At 42.8% G+C, this 22,039-nt stretch overlaps 2 protein-coding genes and 1 pseudogene across 2 annotated transcripts; 2 read left to right on the top strand and 1 right to left on the bottom strand.

Moving 5' to 3' along the window:
• The first annotated feature begins 4,499 nt into the window (after positions 1 to 4,499).
• On the top strand, positions 4,500 to 9,508 carry LOC124708785 (annotated as a pseudogene).
• A 4,462-nt stretch (positions 9,509 to 13,970) lies between these two features.
• LOC124708784 (very-long-chain aldehyde decarbonylase GL1-10-like) lies at positions 13,971 to 16,420 on the top strand. The gene is made up of 5 exons (XM_047240447.1): positions 13,971 to 14,300; positions 14,625 to 14,947; positions 15,654 to 15,801; positions 15,882 to 15,914; positions 16,054 to 16,420. The coding sequence occupies exons 1-5, from the start codon at positions 13,971 to 13,973 to the stop codon at positions 16,123 to 16,125; spliced, it is 906 nt and encodes a 301-aa protein (XP_047096403.1). The 3' UTR covers positions 16,126 to 16,420.
• A 298-nt stretch (positions 16,421 to 16,718) lies between these two features.
• On the bottom strand, positions 16,719 to 19,466 carry LOC124706189 (zinc finger protein GIS2-like). The gene is made up of 4 exons (XM_047237842.1): positions 19,336 to 19,466; positions 18,592 to 18,804; positions 18,305 to 18,400; positions 16,719 to 17,625 (listed from the first exon to the last, which is right to left on the bottom strand). The coding sequence occupies exons 2-4, from the start codon at positions 18,699 to 18,701 to the stop codon at positions 17,019 to 17,021; spliced, it is 813 nt and encodes a 270-aa protein (XP_047093798.1). The 5' UTR covers positions 18,702 to 18,804; positions 19,336 to 19,466; the 3' UTR covers positions 16,719 to 17,018.
• Positions 19,467 to 22,039: the final 2,573 nt, after the last annotated feature.

Raw genomic sequence — 22,039 nt, 5'->3', positions numbered from 1 at the left:
ATATATTTTAATTATGGCTAGGTTTTAAGATAAATGGAAATGAGGTTGGGTTGGATCATTATTTTATGTGGAGAGTTATTTCTAAGGGTTTAAGAAGATGATTGAATAAACTCTATAATTACTAATCTTGCTTAGCAACTTCTAGCTTGGATTACTTAAAATAAATCCAAAGCTCATCATTGATTAATTCACTTGTTTATATGGGGTTCTACTTTATAAAATACTACTCCATTTGGTCAATTAAGCAAGGTATTTGGAAGTCAAAGTAGGATTGGATATTGGTTTAATTCTAATCCCTTAATTATCATTTGAGCTTAATTATAACTGACTTGGTTTATACTTGTGATCTATGATACACAAGTTAGGACATAATATTTTATGTGGATTGGATCTTATGTGAAAAGGTTTAGGGTTTTGGTAATGGTTCACTAGTTGAAGTATAAATAGGCATGAGGCATGGCAGGGTTCTACTTATAATCCAAAGTGATACTTGGATTGAAATGCAAAGGTGATCTAGGGTTTTAGTTGTGATCACCCAAGTGATACACAACCAAGAATTAGGATATGAACATAAGCTTTGATTATGTTTTATTGGCTAGCTAGGGTTACTCCTCCTCACCTTGTTAGGATTCATGCATCAAAGCAATGCTAGGGTTGTCTCTAGTGTTTGGATAAACAAGGTTTAGGTTTAAGGCCATTGCTCCTCCATACAAGGCATGAGGATTGGTTTGGGGTTAACTACTAGTGATATAAATATTATTTTATGTGATAGATGAGATCTATTAATCATATGTGTTTAACTTATCATCTATATCTACAAGGTATAATGATGCATTAGATAAGATCCACTCATTCCTCACTAACCCTCTTTAATATTCCTCTCATCACACTCATCCTAAATTCTTAGGGTTTATAATTAATACCAAGTTGTGATGATCATGGAATTGGTTTCCTAAGGTATTGCTATTGGAATAGGGTTCTCACCTCCAAGATCAAATATTGACTTGAGGAACTAGGATTAGTACTTCTCTAATATTCTTGTATGAACATGACTATGGTTAGTATTATAACTTCTCTCACTAAATATCCTGTGGATAGCCAAGTGGCATTTGCTACTAAATATCTTGTGGATGGTTTTATTATTGTGGATGAGTCACCATACCATCTTTGTTTGGATTTACATTATAATATTGGTCAAAAGGTTAAGGTTGAAGGTTATTCCTCAATTTTGGATAGTTGGTGTTTGATTTCACCAAGGCATGATCATATGAGTTTCAAAATACTCATGAGTAGTTTTATTCAAATAGTTTGGACTATAATTCGTAATGTAAACGGATTTAGTTCTATGATATTCCATGTATTTAATAAGTTATGATTTAAATAATAATGTGTGGCTTTTATGCACTCTAGACCCTGTGGTTTACCTTATTTGGCAATGAGTTTAAAATTGAATTAAAATACACACAAAGGTAGTTGCTAACTTTTAAGTGTTAATAAGTTAGGGTTTGATTCTTAAAGAATGTGTTGTTGTAAGGAATACCATGTTGAGATCTTTTATAAGATCTTGTAATGGACCCTTACTTAAGATGTTATTTGTTGTAAAACTAATTATATTTGATCTAGCCCATAGATCAAATCATCTCTACCCGAAATAGGGTTTTAGCAAAGATAACAGTGAAGTTTATAGCGCTTGACTTGATGATCTACTTCAATTCCAGCAAGTCAAGTGAAACTTCAGTTACCGTGGTAAGTTTTATTTGAAAGCGCGAAAATTCCCCGGATTTTCTATGCATGAATGCAATGCACACTTTGGTGTTCTCTCATTTTGTTGCCTCTAAATCTGGGATATTACAGTGCGGTGGCCGTCTTCACCGTCTCCAGCTCCAACTAGAGGAGGTGGAATAGGGTAAGGACAAACCCTAACTTCCAGATCTCGCCTGGAAAACCAACACGATGGGCATAGATCCGAAAACCGGCATATAGCCACTAAACCTAACCATATTTACTCCGGCGTCTCCCCCCCCCCCCGCTACCGCCTCCTGCCGGCTATTCCGATGATGGGGGCTCGGGAGAGACCCGGTCCTTGGTGCACGACTCTCAAAGCAAGAGGGGGAGTGGAAAGAGTCGAGCTTACTTAAACACCTCACTACGTTTTCGTAACATAGGATTTAGCCACACTCAAATGAAATACATAAAGTTACTAAAATAAGCATTGTTTGTGTCAATCTTGTTTGTATACAGCGGCCATCTACATCAACAAGGACAGAGACAACACGGAGCGAGCAGGGCCATGGCCCTCCCCATGCTATATTTTTTCTGGAAACCACCCTTGACATTAGGTGAAATCATGTGGAATTTAGCACCAAATTCACATGTATAGCCCCCTCCAAGTTAGATTTTTTTCTACAACAACAACAGATATGGTCCGACCCTAACCCAATGAGGGAAGTTACCTAATCGTAAAAATCATACTGCAAACTTAGAATGTACATCCTTATCTTCTTGAGTACACACCTATCACGACGGGATGCGGGACTCGAAGCCACCAAGTGCATGGACTTTGGTTGTACACACTCGTAAGAGTCATGTTCCTCCATTACCTTGATGAAGAAACTCATACACATTTTCACTAAAATAAGGATTTTGGAATACATTTTGTTAGTCTCACATTAGGTGCTCCCTCTAGTCGGCACTTTGATATTTCAGTTGGTACATAGCCAATGGCTCCCGTTATTGCCTTTACTGCCTGACAGTAATAATGTTGATGATCAAGAAATTGAAAAGGCAAAGGTTGTAATGTTAATGATCCAGAAGATTGAGAAGGCAAAGGTTGGGCCACCAAAATTGATGCCCTCGCTTCTGGTAACATATGCAAGTGTTGGCCACAACATTGGATTGTAAGTTGTAACAACCTTTTTTTATCACGGGTTCATGTCCAGAGACATGCACCTCTTTTTGATGGATCAATATCATTATAATTTTTGAACATCGTGAGTATTCATCTTTATGAAGTTTGACTATATGCTTTTGGAAGTTTTTGATGGTTTTTGTATCATAGGGAAGAGAAATCTCACTCTACTAGAGGTGAGAAATAGACAACTCAAATTACAAGAACTCAAATCTGGAAAAAGGAAAAAAGAAATGACAAGCACTCAACATTTTGGGAAAGTATTTATTAGGATCTAATACATGTTAAAGAAATATTTATAGGCATGGGAGCATCGAGTGATGAAAAAAAAACCAACGTTCTATCTCAACCCTACTCCCTCCGTCCACAAATAAGTGTATATACGGTTTTTAAAGATAAATTATGAAGTGAAGTAATACATTCGGAATATGCATCTCTCATCTTTAGTGCTTTCACCTTCAATGAGCTAACTGCATATAAAAAAACAAGGAAAATATGTGCTTATGTTGTGTTTGGATGTCTAGAACTAGGCATGGAATCATGAAATCTGGAATTTTGGGTCAATTTCCACCCTTTGGACTGGCCTCAGAATTAAAGCATGGAAACTTGACGAAATTCTGAGGCACCGCTTCGTTGCGTGTAAACGGCCCGCGAAACTTTCCGAGCTCTCCCCCTCTGAATCGCGTGGAAACTGCTCGCCAAGCCGCCCGCTTACCCTTACGTCCTTCCAGAGAAATAGAGAGGAGCGAGCGATCGAGCTTCCCCGTGTTCCTCCCGACAAAGCAACTGGTGATCGGAGGCGGCGCGCAGGTTCCTCCCTCTCCTCTTCTCCCCTGCCTCGCCTCCCCCTCCACGGTCTTCCTCCTCCACCCCGCCCGGTCCACGACCCGACCACAATCGTGTCATATCGTCCCCGACCCGACACCAACGCTAGTCTTCCCCTACTGCATTTGTGGAGTTCACTACCGAGAGCATAGAGGCGAGAGGTCTGTGGTTGGTTCGTCGTTGGCCTAGGTTGCGCTTGGGGGATCTAACGAGGAGGGAAGAGTGTGGAGGAAGATGACGACGTGGGTTGCGCTGAGGACTCAAGGGTAGGGGATCTAATGTTTACATTGCAACAACCATAAACTTGTAATTTCGGGATAATATTAAGATCTATTTTAATTGCAGCTTTTTATCCACTTTGTGCTATTTGTACACAAATTTATACTGTCTAAACTCAATAAATCATTAAGTTTTATGGGATGTACATCCAAACAACCATTGAAATTAGGCAACCCCTTTGATTCCAAAAGTAAATTTCAAGCACAAATATCAGAATTTGAAAAAGTAAATTCCAAGCACAACCAAACAAGAATTTTGAATTGGAGGCTAATTTATTTCCATCTTAGAATTGAAATTTTCAGTCAAATCCAATTTCAGATCCAATTATACGCATTAAAATGCAACGTTAATGTTATTGGGTTTGATTTCCGTACGATAAAAAAAAAGAAATTTTGGTTATTTTAAAATGCATTGAGAAGATAGAAGTACACTATAAATGTACCTGTTGATCGGACGACTAATATTGCGTGGCAGCGGTAACACTATAGAGCAGCGAAGCTGACGAAACAACACCAGACGATACACAACAGACAAGAGGATAACATCGCCGCCGGCGCCGATGATTCCTCCGCCCGCCCCCGTCGTCCACCTTCCAATACTCTCCATCCCCGCCACCCCATCCCGCCGCGTCTCGCTCCGCACCCCCGTATCCGCCGCGGCGTCTTCGCTGAGGAGAAAATGCCGCCTGCCCCAGCTCCGATCGTCGCTGCCCCCCGAAGGTGCGCGCGCGCCGGCAAGTAGCTGCAACATACTCGGTTCAGCTCCACGCTTCTGATGCGAATACTTCGTCTCAGGAGTCCCGGCGGAACTGGTGGGAGAGGACTCTAAGTTCGTGCCGCTGAACGCCGAGGACCCCATGTACGGACCGCCGGTGAGTTGCCGACGGTTGCGCGCGAGCACCGAGTGCATATATATAGCTACAGCTAGCAGTTAGTGCTTTGTTGTGCTTCGAAATGCTGAGATGATCTTACTGAATTGGCCCCTATTTCAGGCAATATTGCTCATTGGATTTGAGAAAGGCGAGACAGGGAAGGTATCTGTTTCACAACATTGTTTCAGTCCTATGTTGACAGATATTTTTTTTTAAAAAAATATCTGTGTGAATTTTCGTAACTCGTGCAGATTCAGAAATTCCTGAAAGAGCTCGAGGGTGATTTTCTCAAGGTAAACTAGGTGATTTCCCGTGCGTTGCTGTCGAAAATTGTATCTAAAGTTTTGTCCAACTCATAGTAACATAAATATTGATCAAAAGTCTAAACCAATCGTTGAGAGGATTGTGGTTTCATTGGGCCAATGATTCCAAAACTTTGGGCAGGAGCATCTGCTGGAGTGTATAGTATATCAGCAAGAACTTGGACAAAAAGCATCAGCCAAAAAATGTACCATAGTGAATACTCTTAGTGCATAAACTGTAGTGGTTTACTCGTTTCTGAGGTTATATATTTGATGCATGGTGCGGAAAACAGTACATATGTACTCTGAATTAGATAACCAAGGTTTAAACTATGTAGATGTCTTCAACCATGTCTGAGTCGTTAGCATCAATGCTGAATATTACCTCAGAAACATGGATCATTTATAGTTAGACCAGAAAGACACTCAGAATGGGACATGTCTGATCCTCTCAGATTTTATTTTCACCATAATAATTAGACAGTGGTATTTGGACAACATAAACGTAGTATTCAATTACAAACAACTAAATTCAGTACTTAGATGAAACATTTGGTGGGAAGTATTACATTAAAAGATTAGATTTGTCAACTTAAGCTGTAGGTTTGAAGACATAATATTCAAGTGCTCAACTTTAGAGAAGAGTTTTTACACATGCAAGCTTGCCAACTGAACATAAATTTCTCTTCTAGCCAGGGCCGGCCCACAGGCCGGGCAAAAGGTGCGCCCGCACTGGGCCCCGCCGAGCCAGGGGCCCCAGACCAGCTAGTAGTTCTATTAGTAATTTCTGCATTTTTAGTCATCTAAATAAGATAAAGGCCCATGGGCTGATGTTCAGCCCACCCACACCAGACCAACACGTACAGGACGGGAGCAACCAATCGTTTCAGGAATCGATAGATTTGTTCGGTATCCTTCTTCTTGACTTCTCCTCTGTCCTCTGGACGACTCGTCTCCTCAACTCCTACTCCCCAACCGATGTTGCGTCCAGTCATTAATGGAGGCCAAAGACGCATCTTAAGCCTTCATCGTTTCCCAAACTTCTCCCCTTCAATTCTCAATGTTTCTGTTTTTCCCGATCAAACAGCCGTTTGATACTTGATTTTAGAGAGAGGTAAAAAATATTCTTTGTTATTTGTTAATGAAATGTGAGGATTTTTTTAGCTTGAATTTGATAGATTGTGTGTGTAAATAAGGGCCCTTCTTGACATTTTGCACCTGGGCCCCAAAAAAGTATAGGCCGGCCATGCTTCTAGCATAGCTGTACGATGAAATGATAGCATTTATTTTCAAACCGGAAACCCACCAGGGGTGGTAGAACTGCATCCTCCATTGCAATAGGAACACAACTGAAAGTCAAGACAGCATGATGCACCTGCTATTTGTAATATACCAGAAAATTAAGGAAACAAAAGTATACCTTTAAAAATCAGGAAGTACAACTTATTGAGCATATTTCACATACCTGAAGGGTATATTTTTTCAGATAAAAACCTGAGGCCTTGTTTGGTACTGGTGTTTTAGTGGGGATAATACTCTAGAGTATTGGGTGAATCACTGCTATCACCCAATCCCCACAAAACCCCATCCCCAATCCACTAGGTAGGGGTAGAGTATTGGGGATTGAAAAAATTACACTAAAATTTGGGGAAAAGTGGGGAAAAGTGGGGATTAAACTCGCTCATACTCTAGCACCAAACATGTATTGGGGATAAGTGAGGATTTGAAGTTTGGAGCGGATTATCCCCGCTAATCCCCACTAAAACTCTAGTACCAAATAAGCCCTGAAGGGTATATGGATGTTCCATGTGTGGCTTTATGTTTATCCAGCATTATTTAGTCGCACTGTTCCAATCCAATATCTTTTAGCAAGCATGCTATAGGGTAATAGCACCATGGTCATACTGAGCTGTAGATAGAATGCAAGTATCTTCATAAGAGTCACTTAATATTTCCTTAGATTTATATAAGTATGAGAAGAAAAGCAGTGAGAAATCATACGATTTGATCAGACAGGTATCAGATTGACCCCATGGTATTCAGAGTGGAAACAACTTACCCGAAATTAAACTGGAATATCCCCTTAGTAGCGTTGTACACTACAAAAGAATCAAACGAAAGTAACAGAAAATTACCAATAAAATTCATACGAAACTAATATGGGAGAAAGATCCAGAATTCTAGTTTGACGTAGCGTGCAAATGCTATGGTAGAGAGAAATGGCAGTACCTGCCAATTCGGGGGCTATGATAGCTGCGCTCGCCAGTTGCCACAACAGATCCGATACAGGCGCCAAAAGGAAGTAGATGAAACAGAAACTAAATGGTGCTGCCATTGGTGTCTGCCTCGGGCTTGCCATTGCAGGATATATATACAGTCCAGCCAAGTGTGTGAAGGTCAAACTGTGTGATGCTAAAGACTTGAAGGCGGCTTCAGTGGGAATTTATGGGAACAGACCTGCACTTTCTTAAGTCCAACAATAAGACGAAGCCACGAAGGGGAGAGGAAAAGAGCAACAATTCTTCACAAATTAATGCATGTTGAGTGGGGATCATCGATCGGGAGGCACGGCCAGCGTTTGATGCAGCGGCATCGAGTCTCTGTTGCCGACCGAGCGACACATTCTTTTTTCTTCGTTCTGCAGGTTGAGAAGAAGGACCGGGCTTAGACTGGCTAGAGAGAACGTAGGGATCTTGGTCTTGGTTGCGCCGGTCGAGTGAAACAACAGGTTGCTGGTCGAGGTCTGTTTTGGGCAGGTTGAGTGAAACAGCAGGTCGTCAGTCGAGTAAATGGGCAGGTCGGCCCCTGGCGTAGAAGTAACCGGGAATAGGAAGATTAGGACTGAGACAGAGAATTAAGACCACACCTTTGAAATCCGATGGTAGAGATAATATATTGGGTGATGTGGCTGCACTAGCTTTCAGCTTGCAAATGTTAAATGCATCTTAGCGGGGAGGAAATTTCTAGGTATTATAAGTTTGGCTTCTACTGTAACTGTACTTGTTTGCACGCATTCTGCTGTAACTGCAGTAACTGCAATTCATCGATAAAAATAACTTGTTTAGTACATGTAATTGCAGAAGGAACAATGATAGCAGAAATAGGAGTATTTACTATTGAAAAGTATAGAGGTATTCTGTAGTGTAAGCAATAAGATCAGGAAAGGAATCTAGAAAAAGGCACGGAAATATAGAATAGCCAAAGCTTACTCTTATTCAGAAACAATCATGTGAGATGAAACTACTGCAGAAAGTTTGCAATGCTATCCTGAAAGTTCAGCAAACTTGTTTGTGTGTCAGGTAATTCAGTGCACAGAAGAAATGACAGAAACAAACTTTGTGGGATGCCATGCACACTGAGCAGCCTAATGTAGAAGCTGTCAAGGTAATTATATTTGCAAACACATAATATTTGCAGTCTACGCCTACCAGTTTCTTGCTTCCTAGCCTTAAATTTGGGTATTGGCCCCTAGTTAACATGCGTGTTACATTCACAGATATCACAATCACCACAAAGAATATGCATCTTTTCGGGTCTGACTGGTGAGGAGATGATGATGTTCATCGACGCCTTCCCAGAGTCAGGTACCTCACAATTTCAATGTCAAACGTGGTTATGAAACTTAGCTTATTTCCACACAGAAACAAAGGATCATGTGATGGGATATACTAGGTCGTCTCATTAAATTGACGAACTGTTACTTGTCGTTCAGGGTTGGAACAGGCCGCTTTCGCAGCACTTGTTCCCAACAGCGCGGAGAAAATTCTTAGTGAGGTGATCGAGGAAATAACGGGCGACCACGAAATGCTGGTATATGTTGCTTTTGGCTGCCACCAACCTCCGTGTTTTTCTTAGTCTGTCTTGACTACCTGGACACAAAATGAGTTTGCTGCTTTCTTCCATTACTACCTACAGAAGGGAACGAACTCGGCATGAAGATCTGAAGTAGGAGTAGCGATTTGTCTGCAGAGGCAAATTCAGGCAGCATTGAACTGATCCTCAAGTAATTATCTCCTGAAATCGCCAGCTCCAAGTGATCCATCGGGTAATTGTCAATCCTCTGACTGTTTCTTCTGGTAAATGTCAATCTCTGGAGAAGTTGAGCAGCTTCGACTATGTACTGTTTCATACACAGAGCTGCATGCCTTGCAGTTAGATCAGTCGTCAGTGTATGTTTGAAAGTGAGATGAACATTACCGAGATCGACTTTTCTTGATGTAACCATGTAACTAACATCATTCTTAATCTTTCCTGAAGCAGTTTTAATTCTTGGACCAGGAGCTTCCAGCCTACTTATCCACACACAACATTATTCCTTCTGAATCGTCGTCGTTTCAAGTGTGACGCTACAGATAATCATAATATCGATTTTTTTAAGTGCACAGTTGAGCATCCTGGCATGTGAGATGTCTCTTTGAGGAGCCCTATATGGTATTTTCTTCTTTCCATATTGCTATACTGGTTGTCATAGATTTAGATGCATCAGACAACATTGAGTAATTATATTACTCCAAGTTATGCCGCAAGGATTTGCCTTCTCTTCATATGTGTACAAGGACTGGTTGGCGGTACAGTGACCCGAAATCTAGATGAAATAATATAATAGAATGATAGATATAAGAATAAAATAGTAGGTCTTGTTCTTGTCCAGATGAGATGGGACAAGCTTGCGACAAACTGCATGTCTTGCTCACCGTTGTTTCGAAAGATTGTCACCGCCTGCCAAAAATTTCCAGGCAAATTTGAAGTCGCAGTTCGGCTAGAGACCGATAATCTTGGCATTTGCCAAGGCAGGCGGGAACCTGCATTCTTCGAGAGTTCGAGAGAGAAACCTCCTGTATTAGGTGTATAAACTGATTGTAACATGAAACGACTCCTCATAAATGCACCACAAGAACATGTTGCCGTAAGGTGCATAAACATTCAGACGGTCTCTTTCTCGACGCCTCTCGTCTCACCCCGTCTCTTCTCCAGCTCTCCAGTTCTTGGGCCGGCTGGCCCCTCCCCTCTCTTCCCCGGCGGCGAGTAGGGTGAGGGTCCCCTCCCTATACAGCTGTAGTCTAGGTTTTGGTGTTTTAGGTTGAGTGTTGTCCTCCTTGGCGTCTGGCGATATACCGTTGCCGCTTTGTTCTTCTTCGTCCCCGAGCGACGGTTGGAGAGCCCTCCTCCTGCTGTTCTGTTGTTGTCCATGGTGGACGGCGGCGGACTGCGGCAGATCTGGAGGAAGCGGCCTAAATAAGCTCGTAGGCTCAGGCGGAGCTGGTCTTATCTGTAGATCTGGAATTGGCGTTCAAGGTGAGGGATCTCTTCTTGTTGCTCGTCATGGTGACGAGGATGGGAGGGATTTCGTGTCCTTGTGTTGTTGCTGTCGGGATTTGCAACAGGGGAGTGATGAAGCAACTCCTGGGAGTATATACACAGTAGCTCTTCCTTGGCTGTTGTACCTGATGGTCGTGAGGCGACTACTCCCACCTCCGTCGTCGGCTTCGATTCTCTTCGGCTGACGGATGAAGGCGAACAACAACCTCGAGGCTGCCATGCCAAGATGGAGGCCCCTCTGCTCCAGTTCGGTGCGCTCCCGACGTCTCACCCCAAGTGGTCTTATCCCCGGCGGTGATTCGTTTGGCCGTGCTACGATGCTTCGATGTGGTGAGGAAGGAGCTAGACCCGATTGCATTCCCAAATTTAGATCTAGGGTCCTTTATGCAAATATCCGGGCCTGTTTGTAATTTTATACTTTTCCTGGTTCTGTATGTCTATGTATCACCACTTGTCGATGAATGAAAGCTTCTAGGTCCTCCGGGACCGTCCTCTGTTCAAAAAAAAAATGTTGCCGTCACGCGCATACACGTGCTCTGTTTGTCACTGATCATGTGCGACGTCGTGACGATGTATCATGTACCACTGTGCCGCGCAGGGGTGCTGGGTGCGCCATGCCATCGACCTCACACTGTGCCGCGCATGGGCGCGCAACGCGCTCACGTGTGTGGGTATGGCTCTGCACATATCTGTCTCGTGTACAAGAGACGTCTGTAAAATTCAAGATGTTTTTCTGTGTTCCAAATAGGTACATATACATGAGAATTATATTCTGTAATACTCTCTTCATTTCATATTAGTTGCCGATGATTTAGTCTAATTCATGCCTGCAACATTTTGTCTGTAGACGACATGCGGTGCCCTATAGTTTGCTGGTTGTGCACCGACGGATGCCAATAGGTAATGGAAGATACAAGCGGGACGAAAGTTGTTTAAAAAGACAAAAGGTACAACTGTTTGAAAAATCGAGTTCGGGGTGTTGTCTACACATGTTGTGGTTCTCCCCGAAGGCGACGCGGAGGCCTTCTTTTGTAGCTATTGCCGATGGCACTGCTACGACTCAAGAACGGTCTATGACATCTAACGGGAGAAACCAGGATACCACTAGCTCCCTAACATTATTTGTGAATGCAATAAGCATGAGTTCGTTATTAGCACACACCTCTCGAGCTGAACCATAACCGCCTCTCAACACTGTTACCCGCCTTCATCTAAGTTGGTTCTCATGATCTTTGACGACCTTCTCGCCACTAGGAGTGGGGGAAATCTAGATCTTTACATGGTGTATAGTTTTAGTCTTTCCATGCTAGTTTTGAGTCTCGGCGTTGGCTGTGGCCTCTTGTGGAATAATAATGGTCTCACCAATCTGTTCTTAACACATGCCTCTTTAGGCAGGCAGCAACATCCTCCGCCCTAATCTAAGCCGGTCCCATTCATCTTCGGTGGTCTTAGCTAGCTGCCAAGATTAAAACTCACAACTCAAAAATTATAAAATTTTAGCACATAAGTTAAAACCTTGTCAGTATGACTAGGAATGGAGCTAGCACATAAGTTAAAAACCCCATACTGTCTTTTTTTTGGGTATAGGCTTAAGCGTCGTTTGTGTTGACAAGTCACGACGATAGAGACGGCATCGATCGTGTGGACTGCTAGCGTTCCAGCTCAGTGTGTAGTTCGAAGGTATGATGCGAACTAAAAAAAATACTAGAAAGAAGTGCTTTAGCGAAAACGAGATATCGATGATGACAGGATCGACAGCTCACCGAGCTAGCTAGTTTGTCCTCATGCAAAACCCATGTGCTCCGTTGCTAGCGTGAGATGATGACGTACACTCTCCATTCTGAAAGGGACCTCCAAAAGCACATCGATCACAGACCATATTTGATTGTTTTCAGGTTGTTGCTTGCCGTGCTTGGACTAGAGGACGTGGTGGAGGGCAACATTGAAAGTGTGGCCAGAGGATTCTGGAACCGGACACACATCGCATTCTAGCTACGATTTGCATCCAGGTTCATGAATAACCCACGAAGAATGTGAAATCACGTGTGGACCCTTGTGAGCTTAGGCTTCCCATGCAGCCATGATGCGTCATCGTCGAAGGCAAACCTTGCGATGTGCATGACCCTTTCACAAGTTGATGAACTCAAGTGCTTAAATGATGGACAAGTAGTAAGGAAGAGCCTGAATGTGCCATCGATTCTCGAACGAAGTCATATTGCAGGTGCATTTTACTCTCTTTTTCTATAATACTTCCTCCGTTCCATATTACTCCGCGTATTAGCTTAGCCAAAGTCACGTCCGCTATGTTTGCCCAACTATATATGATAAATATTGGCATATGAAATACCAAATGTAGGTAATATAAAAGTATAATATTCCATTGCGATTCTAATAACATTTATTTGATTTTGTAGATACTTGTACTTTTACTCCATGATTGGTCAAATTTTTACAATTTTTTTTTTCGAGGATAGGTCCTGGGTAAACATATCTCTTTTTATAGAAGAAGAGGCCAAGCGGCGAGATTACAACGCGATAGACATAGACGGCGAGAACGCAGAGTCCACACTGTCACTAGGACAACATGAGGCTGGGACAACTACTCGCTCAACCTCCACCCTTCCACTATAGCTAAACTAGCCCTAAACAACTTGGCTACTCTGTACAACTCTACCTCAACGAGGATCTTGCTAAGGACTATAGTGGGCAAGGGCACCGCACCCGCAAAGACAATGTCGATGCGTTGTAACCACATGCACCAACAAACTAAAGCTATCCCTATCGAAAAAATCGCGGATTGCATTCCTCTTGGCCCAACGTGAGTCTATGTACCTTCTATACATAGTAATATGAAACAAATGGAGTAATAGCATAAAAATATGAAAATCTCTTCCCAGTGATGCGCCAGGGGTGAGATTGCCCCTAGGGTTGCAGTTCTCTCACTGTCAACTTGCACATCATGTCTGATCTCGGGATCAGATAGCTCCAGAACAAACAACAATTCTGAGTAGAGTATCGAAGTGCAGAGCAACGCACAGAGTGCCACACGGGCATCATGTGGCAGGTGAGATCCAACGTAGAAAACCCATCAGCACATGACAAAGTACGGCCGGCCCATCACACCACTCCATGGCTGGCAGCTGGAACCCACACCGGATCAGACCGCACTGTCCCCACGTGTCAGTGACACATCCGACGGCGCATAATGGGGAGCACGACGTCTCTCCGCCACTCGCCGGCAGTGTAACCGAAGCGGGCCGGGAACGGGGAGTGGCAGACATACGCGTAGCCCCCTGCTTTGTATAAATATTGCGGAAGACCCCCTGCGCAAGTGGCAGAAATAGATACGAGTACACTCGTAGACTCGTAGTGGAGCAGTCGAGAACGAGAAACAGAGATTGGTCAGTAGTTCAGTGCCTCCTCTCTGTTTTCTCGGACGGGTCCTCCCTCCATCTGGCCGGACGAGATGCTCCCGTGGGCGACGGCGGCGGAGGCGGAGGCGGCGCTGGGTCGCGCCATGACGTCCGCGGAGGCGCTGTGGTTCCGGCTCACGGCCACCACCCCCGACTACTACCTCTACTGCCTCAACATCCTCTTCCTCCTCGTCGTCTTCACCCTCGCGCCGCTCCCCGTCGCGCTCCTCGAGCTCCGCGCGCCGCGGGCCGTCCAGCCCTACAAGCTGCAGCCGCGGGTGCGCCTCACGCGCGCCGAGTTCCTCAGGTGCTACCGCGACGTCATGCGCATCTTCTTCCTCGTCATCGGCCCGCTCCAGCTCATGTCCTACCCCGCCGTCAAGGTCCGTTCCGCCGCCGCCCCGTTCTTTCCACTCGATTCTCGTTTTTCGTGGAGGAATCCGTGCAATGCGTCCGGAGATTTGGGGAGGCTCGGCGGCAGATTCCGTGCCATGTCTTCCGCTTGCAAGTTAGAATTTGGATTCCCGTGCGCGTGCCCTTCTTGATCTGCCTGCTTGTAGGCGTGCTAATCTAAGGATTTCCTGATCTGGGCTCTGCTCCAAGCCATGTAGAATTAACCCACATTTTCCCTATTTTTTCCGCATATTGGTGACAGTCAATCAAAAAGATAAAAGATAAAAAAAACTGATCCTCTCTAATCGCTGCAGATGGTGGGAATCCACACGGGGCTGCCACTCCCGTCTCTGGGGGAGATTGGCGCGCAGCTGCTGGTCTACTTCCTGGTCGAGGACTACCTCAACTACTGGCTGCATCGGCTGCTGCACGGGGAGTGGGGCTACCAGAAGATCCACCGCATCCACCACGAGTACACGGCGCCCATCGGCTTCGCGGCGCCGTACGCGCATTGGGCAGAGGTGCTTATACTTGGCATCCCCTCCTTTACTGGCCCGGCCATTGCGCCAGGCCACATGATTACACTCTGGCTCTGGATTATGCTTCGTCAGATGGAGGCCATCGAGACGCATAGTGGGTAAGGAGTCTGCCTAGCTTCTCTCTTCAACATCATTTTCTAAAAGAATCTGCTGTTTTCATGTACTGCGATTTACACTTTGCTGCTAGTGATGGATTGATTCGCTGTAAATGGAAGTGGTGGTGGGTGATTGAGATGTTTACCTGCCTGACACGGGATAGCTAAATTTGTTTGTACTAAGTAGTGGTATTTGTGGAAGGGTGGAGAACAGGCCTACTTGAATTGAGCTAGTCTTGATTAGAACAACTGTAGCTGACAGCTGACCTGAAGGTTTTTTCTTATAGCATTATAGAAGCCAGAGCTATTAGTTAGAGAAGTCGTAGCTGGCTGCTTATTCCATTATTTGAAAGAACAAGGTAATAAAGGAACCAAAAAAATATTCAACATCGCCGGCTACTCTTAGTAGGACAGAAATTTAACATCAGAGTCTACTTTTTGTTTTTAGTTTTTTGCAGCTGTTGTTTCAATTGTGTGGCCTGATTTGATAATTCCAACAAAAAATAGCTTTGGTTTCTTAATTACAATTTCCTTGTGCTAAGAAACGAAGGATAAAAACTACAGATCTCGAACGCACGATAGCTTTGAAATCGAAATAATAATTTTAGCATGTCTGAACAGCTAAGCTAGACCTTGTTTTGTTTTAATGGATAGCTGTCCATGAGTACTCCACAGGACATTTCTGAACTTTTATCTTGTCATTCTGCAGCTTTGATTTTCCATTCAGCCTGACAAAGTATATTCCATTCTATGGAGGAGCAGAATACCATGATTATCATCACTATGTTGGAGGCCAAAGCCAGAGCAATTTTGCTTCTGTTTTCACGTATTGCGATTACCTATATGGGACTGACAGGGTAAGTCTTTTTTACACAAAGGAACTACTCGGAACGTCAGGAAGCTTACATATCTAATGTTGAGTCTTTTGCTCTTTCAGGGTTACAGATTCCATAAGGCTTACCTAGCAAAGGTATTTTCTTCTCTTCTATCTTTATTTATGCTTGCCTAAAGTATTGACATTTTATATTTGCAAAACCGCCATCTGCAAACTAAGCCAGATATCTGATTATATTTCCTTTTTCATTTCTTGCCCCCTCTGAATAAAATAGTTGAAGGACCTGGCGCCAAGCGACGGTGAGAAAGAAGATGCCAACAGGTTCAGTTACACGAAGTTCGATTAGATGGTGCTGTCGAATCAAAATCTGGAATAGATGGTGGCCTAATACTGTGTGCCGCCCTGGTGATCTTGTTCAGTTATGGCATTGTCAAATAGGTCTGTTGAGTTAGGTATTTGTAGTGTTCTAATTTGTCTTGTGTTATATTTTTTTGTTTTTCTGCCAGTGTTTGTGAAACATCTCTGGAACTTGTTATGCTGATAAATAATATTTTCCAGATAAGCTTAAGCGTGCTGGCTATCTGCTATGCTCTGGCTTTCAATAATAGAAAGTGTCACAGTGAGCTATCATGTTCATATCACGGCAATTTCTGTTAAGTTTTGTTAATATTTTTGCAACTTCTAGTTCTTACACCAAGCTTGTCAACCATGGTGATATCTTGAAAATGGTCGTACTAAGCTATGTTGTCTATGGAGTATTCGAAAAAGTAAACAAGAGTCTAAGGACATCCATTTCAGTTGCTTGAATTATAATATCGCACTGCATACAAGCATAAGACAATTCAACGTGTCAAATTTGAGACAATTCCCTCCATAAAATGTGAAATAACACTTGATAACTCACAACAGTAAGAACATGAACTGTTAGCGCTAAAAATATATAATTTGAACACTTGTCTGATTTATTTCCCAACATAATAGAACAGTTGAATAGCTGGAATCACAATTACAGCTTAACACTTGGTATCCACTAACCCAGAAAATAATTATTCATATGGCAGAGAGATCCCAATGTACAATTTTATCTGAAAGAGAACCTGGAAGTCATTTGTTAACGATGAAACTAACAAGGTACAAAAACTGGAATACTTAAAATTCGTTGGCATTGAGAAACATGAAGCACACGAAAAATGATGAAGCATAACACACAGGCGAGTAATAGTCATCTGAAACAGCCCTTCAGTAACGGCGCATGGGGAATCGGTCCAGGAGCCTCTCAGATGGGCACTCGTAAGCCATGTGGCCACGGCCACCACAGTTGTGGCAGATCATGAAGGCACCACCCATACAGTCACGGCTCATATGGCCAACCTGGTTGCAGGCCCGGCAAACCACATCACTGTAGCCGCCACGGAAGGGAGCACCAGCAGCACGGAAGGGAGCATCGCCACCACGAAACATACCATCACCACCACGGAAGGAAGGAGGCCCACCCCTCTCAATGATCTCATCAGATTTGGGGCACTCACGGGCCAAATGCCCTGCAACATGACACAGGTTGCAAACAGGCTCATTGGTGCAGTTACGGGCAAGATGGCCGCTCTTCCTACAGTTGTTGCAGGCCTTCTCGTTGGTGCACTCCACTGCAATGTGTCCTGGTTTGTAGCAGTTGTTGCAGAGCTTCACTTCTCCAGGCAGCATTGGCGGAGAAGTGCAGTCTTTTGCAATGTGGCCTGATTTGCCACAGTTGCGGCATATCCCTTCATTTGTGCAGCTGTTAGCCATGTGCCCAGGCTCTTTGCAGTTCCAGCAGAGATCTTTGGAGGAACACTCGGCTGCAATATGCCTGATGAAGTAAAAAAAAAATAGCCTGAGCAATGTTTCCCCAAGACAGGTGAAGAATGTACTATGTATGCTCTCCTGGTCACATGGAAGAATTAACTTATGAGCGATCAACAACTTAATATTCACAATTTATGTACTCCCTCCGATTCATATTACTTGCCATTAATATGGATGTATCTAGAACTAAAATGTATCTAGATATTTCTATACTAGAGTCAATTAGATCAGAAGGAGTAGTATTGATCAGTTGCATGATGTTTATGATTTACATATGGTTCAAGCTTCAGGTCTCACTATTCATTAACCACCACCTTCTGATGATATATTTGTATCCCACAATAAACTGTACAAAATGAAACGGTCCTTGTAGAAGAAACTTGCGCTAAAAAATACATAAGATGCTAATACTATTCACATGGAGTTTTAGATAGTAGCGAGAAACGGCAGGGTTACTGAGAATACTAGAGGCATCGGAAAAGTTGCAATAAACTGTTACTGGATGATGGGCATAGTTCTAGATACAATATGGCAAAAGACTGCAGGCTATTGGGAATAATATTGGCATAAAAATCACTATGAACAAAATTACAATTAACATATTGCTGGATAGTGGAAGATTTTCACATAAGCTAAGATAGAAGATTATAAATCTGCAGAAGCAAACAACTAATAGTACTTACCCAGGAAGCCCACAGGTATGGCAGACGGCCACATTTGGACAATCCCTAGCAAAATGCCCTGGACGCTTACAGTTGTTGCACAAATCACTAGCAGACCTGCAGGAAAATAACAGAAATATTTAGAGGATACACGGCCAACCATAATACAAACCAGGACTAAGTGTAAGGCCTCTTCAGGTAGCATTACAGGTGGCCAGCGCATATGATTAGGAGAGGAAGCAGTAACGTTTGGATTTAGGATGCCAAATGTTCATCGTGCTTCATTTAAAAATTAAGGCAGCTCAAACCTGCTTGGACCACGGCGGTTGTCCCTGTCTCTCCGGTACGGTGCGTCACGGTATGAGGTGCGTTCAGTACGCATCCTTCGGTCCCTCCGCGGCGGGCTTCGGCTGCTCATCTTCAACCCTCCTTATAATCTCCTGTCTCCAAGCTCCCACCAAACTGTGACAACTCACAAAATCGACACAACTCACGCCTTTTCTTCCTTCTTTCCTTCCTCCCTGTCCACAACAAAACCACAGACCGAAATCCAACTCCATGAGGCCAACAACCATCATCCTTTAGCAAGCACACTGAAATTCCAACAGTAGGCCGCAGGAACTTCCCCTACTTTCTTCCATCAAAGTTCACAATATGCAAACACGATCCCCGCATCTAAATTTCTCCCAACACGAGATTTTCCTCCCCCCACAAGTCCACAAAACACGGCCGGCCAATTTACAACAAAACAAATAGATTTCTTTTACCACCTTACTCTACAAGAGTCCTAAGACCACTCCAGCACAGATCATCAGCATACGGGCGCTTCGACGACAATTCCCCACATCCCATGCTCCTATCGTACAAAGACCCAGCTTCAGCTAAAGAAACCCTAGGGACGGCGACCACGTCGGGTAACAGCAAACAGGTTCGACATCTACTCCAGCAACGTACTCGTGCAGCTTAGAGGAACGAAATCTCGCGGCGAAAACAGTCGACTTTTTGCTTATGCAGCGCAAACTACGGACAGGTGAAATCAAAGAAGGGCTTACCTAGAGTACGGATCTTCAGCAGGAAGGAAGACGAATTAAGCAACTCAACGAGGCCGGCCTCCAGCGATTAGGGCGACGAGGAAAAGCGGTCGCGACTCGCGAGGTTGGATTGAGATTGGGATTGGGTTTGGTCTGAACCCGGAACAAAACCAGGACGGGAAGACGACGCAGATCCAGCCTATAACAGGGCGCACGTGACTTTTTGGCCGTCCGATCTCTAGTGGACGGCTCATAGAAAACACACCACTCGGATGCACCTGACAAGCATGACACGTAGTCACGCACGTCAGCTCTTACTAGTTGAATGCCCGTGCGTTGCTACGGTTTTTTATAAATACTTTGTCTACTCTACACTATGTATGTCCACATAAAATACACATGTATCAAAAACATAACATGTAATAATCCAAAATAGTAAGATTATACTTACTTAAAATGTAAGGTCATGTGCAATGAAAGCGCAATAGAATTAATTTTCTCATCTTTACTATTGACTAAGATTTCACTTTCCTCGTATCGCAGATATAGCTTCAAGTGCGTTTCCGAATGTACAAAATATCATCTTAATGTGCTTCACCTCGGTCATGCTATCATAGATACATGATATGGGAGGGAAAGGGTAGCTTTTCTTAACGGGGCCGCGTCCAGAGCTAGGAACAAAAGATCAAAAGTAAAACATTTCATGGAAGAAGACCAAGTCAAGTCAATCTCAGAGGTTGGCGGTGACCGCACCTTTTGTAAATCACATTGCACAATGAGATAGTCGTCCTTCCACAATAACAAGAATCTTTTTTTTGCTTTCTCGAAAGCACATGTGTGTGTCAGATTAGCCAACTTAACCGGAGTTGGCTTTATGACTATCTGCGCACTTGCCTCGGTGCATCACCTAATTTTTCTCTATGGTGACAAAAAATAATTAGAAACATGCATTAAAATATAATTTAGTTATATGAGCACAACCCAAAATTGGAGGTGTTTGCGATCATTACAGTTTTATTTGCATCTAGCAATTGCTCTTTTGAGGGCAGTGATGCAATTGTGGTACAAGGTGGAAATGCATTAGCATATCTTTTAGAAAGGTTCATTCATATATCATGTTTTGCAAGAAATATACAACAATCTCTAAACCAAAACAATGGCATACATGTGCAATTGTCAATTGACATGTGTAAAATAAACTAACGCCTATACAAATCAAATTTCACGTTACATTACAACCTATTCAGATTAGTAAAAAATGAAAACCAGAATATCATAATAAACCATGCATTGAAACGTATCAACAGACACATTTACATATATTCATCCGTCCAAAAATAATTCCAATCCTTATCTTCATCAGTTATGAAGATCAATTTAGCCTATAGTGGGAACCACTTGTCTAAACGACAAAACTTATTAACAATGTATAGCTCCAAATCCGCATACCATATGTTGTCAACTCCAAAGACTTTCTTTCAAAGAAGCTGTAATATCCCAGGTTTAGAGGCAATAAAATGAGAGAACACCAAAGTGTGCATTGCATTCATGCATAGAAAATCCGGGGAATTTTCGCGCTTCAACTAAAACTTACCACGATGAATCGAAGTTTCACTTGACTTGCTCGGAATTGAAGTAGATCATCAAGTCAAGCGCTATAAACTTCATCGTGATCTTTGTTAAAACCTTGTTTTGGGTAGAGATGATTTGATCTATGGAATAGATCAAATGGAATTAGATTTACAACAACACATTCTTTAAGAATCAAACCCTAACTTATTAACACTTGAAAGTTAGCAACTACCTTTGTGTGTAATTTAATTCATTTATAAATTAGTTAAACCACGGGGTCTAAAGTGCATAAAAGCCACACATTCTCATTTAAATCATAACTTATTAAGTATATGGAATATCATAAAACTAAATCCATTTACATTACGAATTATAGTTCAAACTATTTGAATAAAATTAACTATGAGTACTTTGAAACTCATATGATCATGCCTTGGTGAAATCAAACAAAAACTATCCAAATTTGAGGAATAACCTTCAAGTTCCACCTTTTCACCAATATTATAATATAAATCCAATCAAATATAATATAGTGACACATCAACAATAATAAAACCATCCACAAGATATTTAGTAGCAAATGCCACTTGGCTATCCAAAAATAAATCATATGAGAGGATAATGATCTTGCCACATGGGATGAAAATATCTACATGACTTGCTTTCCAAGCTATGCCACCTCATGCCCAAAGGATTGCTATGGATGAGGGCATGACACCCAAGCACCTTACTCATCAAACCAACACAAGAGTCACCACCTAGGTGTCATGATACTAGAGCTTGCCCAAGCCTATAAATAGAGCCACACCCTTCATACATTTGATCATCAAGTACCATCATACATGGGAACAAACACATAGAGCCACTCCATGTGAATTAGCTAGAATCAAGATGAAGAAGCTAGGAGGTGGAGGCATACCACAAGATGCAGGTTTATCAGATTTCCTGAAGAACAAGCTACAGAAGATACCAAGGTAGAATTCCTAGGCAAACCATATATTTAGAGGATCATATCATCATCTCTTGAGTAGGACCTTAGGAAACCAATTCCATAATCATCACAATTTGGTATTAATTAGAAACCCTAAGAATCTAAGTGAGTGTGATGAGAGGAATGATAAAGAGTGATTAGTGAGGAATAAGTGGATATTGT

Source organism: Lolium rigidum, chromosome 4, assembly GCF_022539505.1.
Source record: "Lolium rigidum isolate FL_2022 chromosome 4, APGP_CSIRO_Lrig_0.1, whole genome shotgun sequence".
Taxonomy (NCBI): domain Eukaryota; kingdom Viridiplantae; phylum Streptophyta; class Magnoliopsida; order Poales; family Poaceae; genus Lolium; species Lolium rigidum.
The sequence above is the reverse complement of the archived record's forward strand: the minus strand, read 5'-3'. Positions and strand labels throughout refer to the sequence as shown.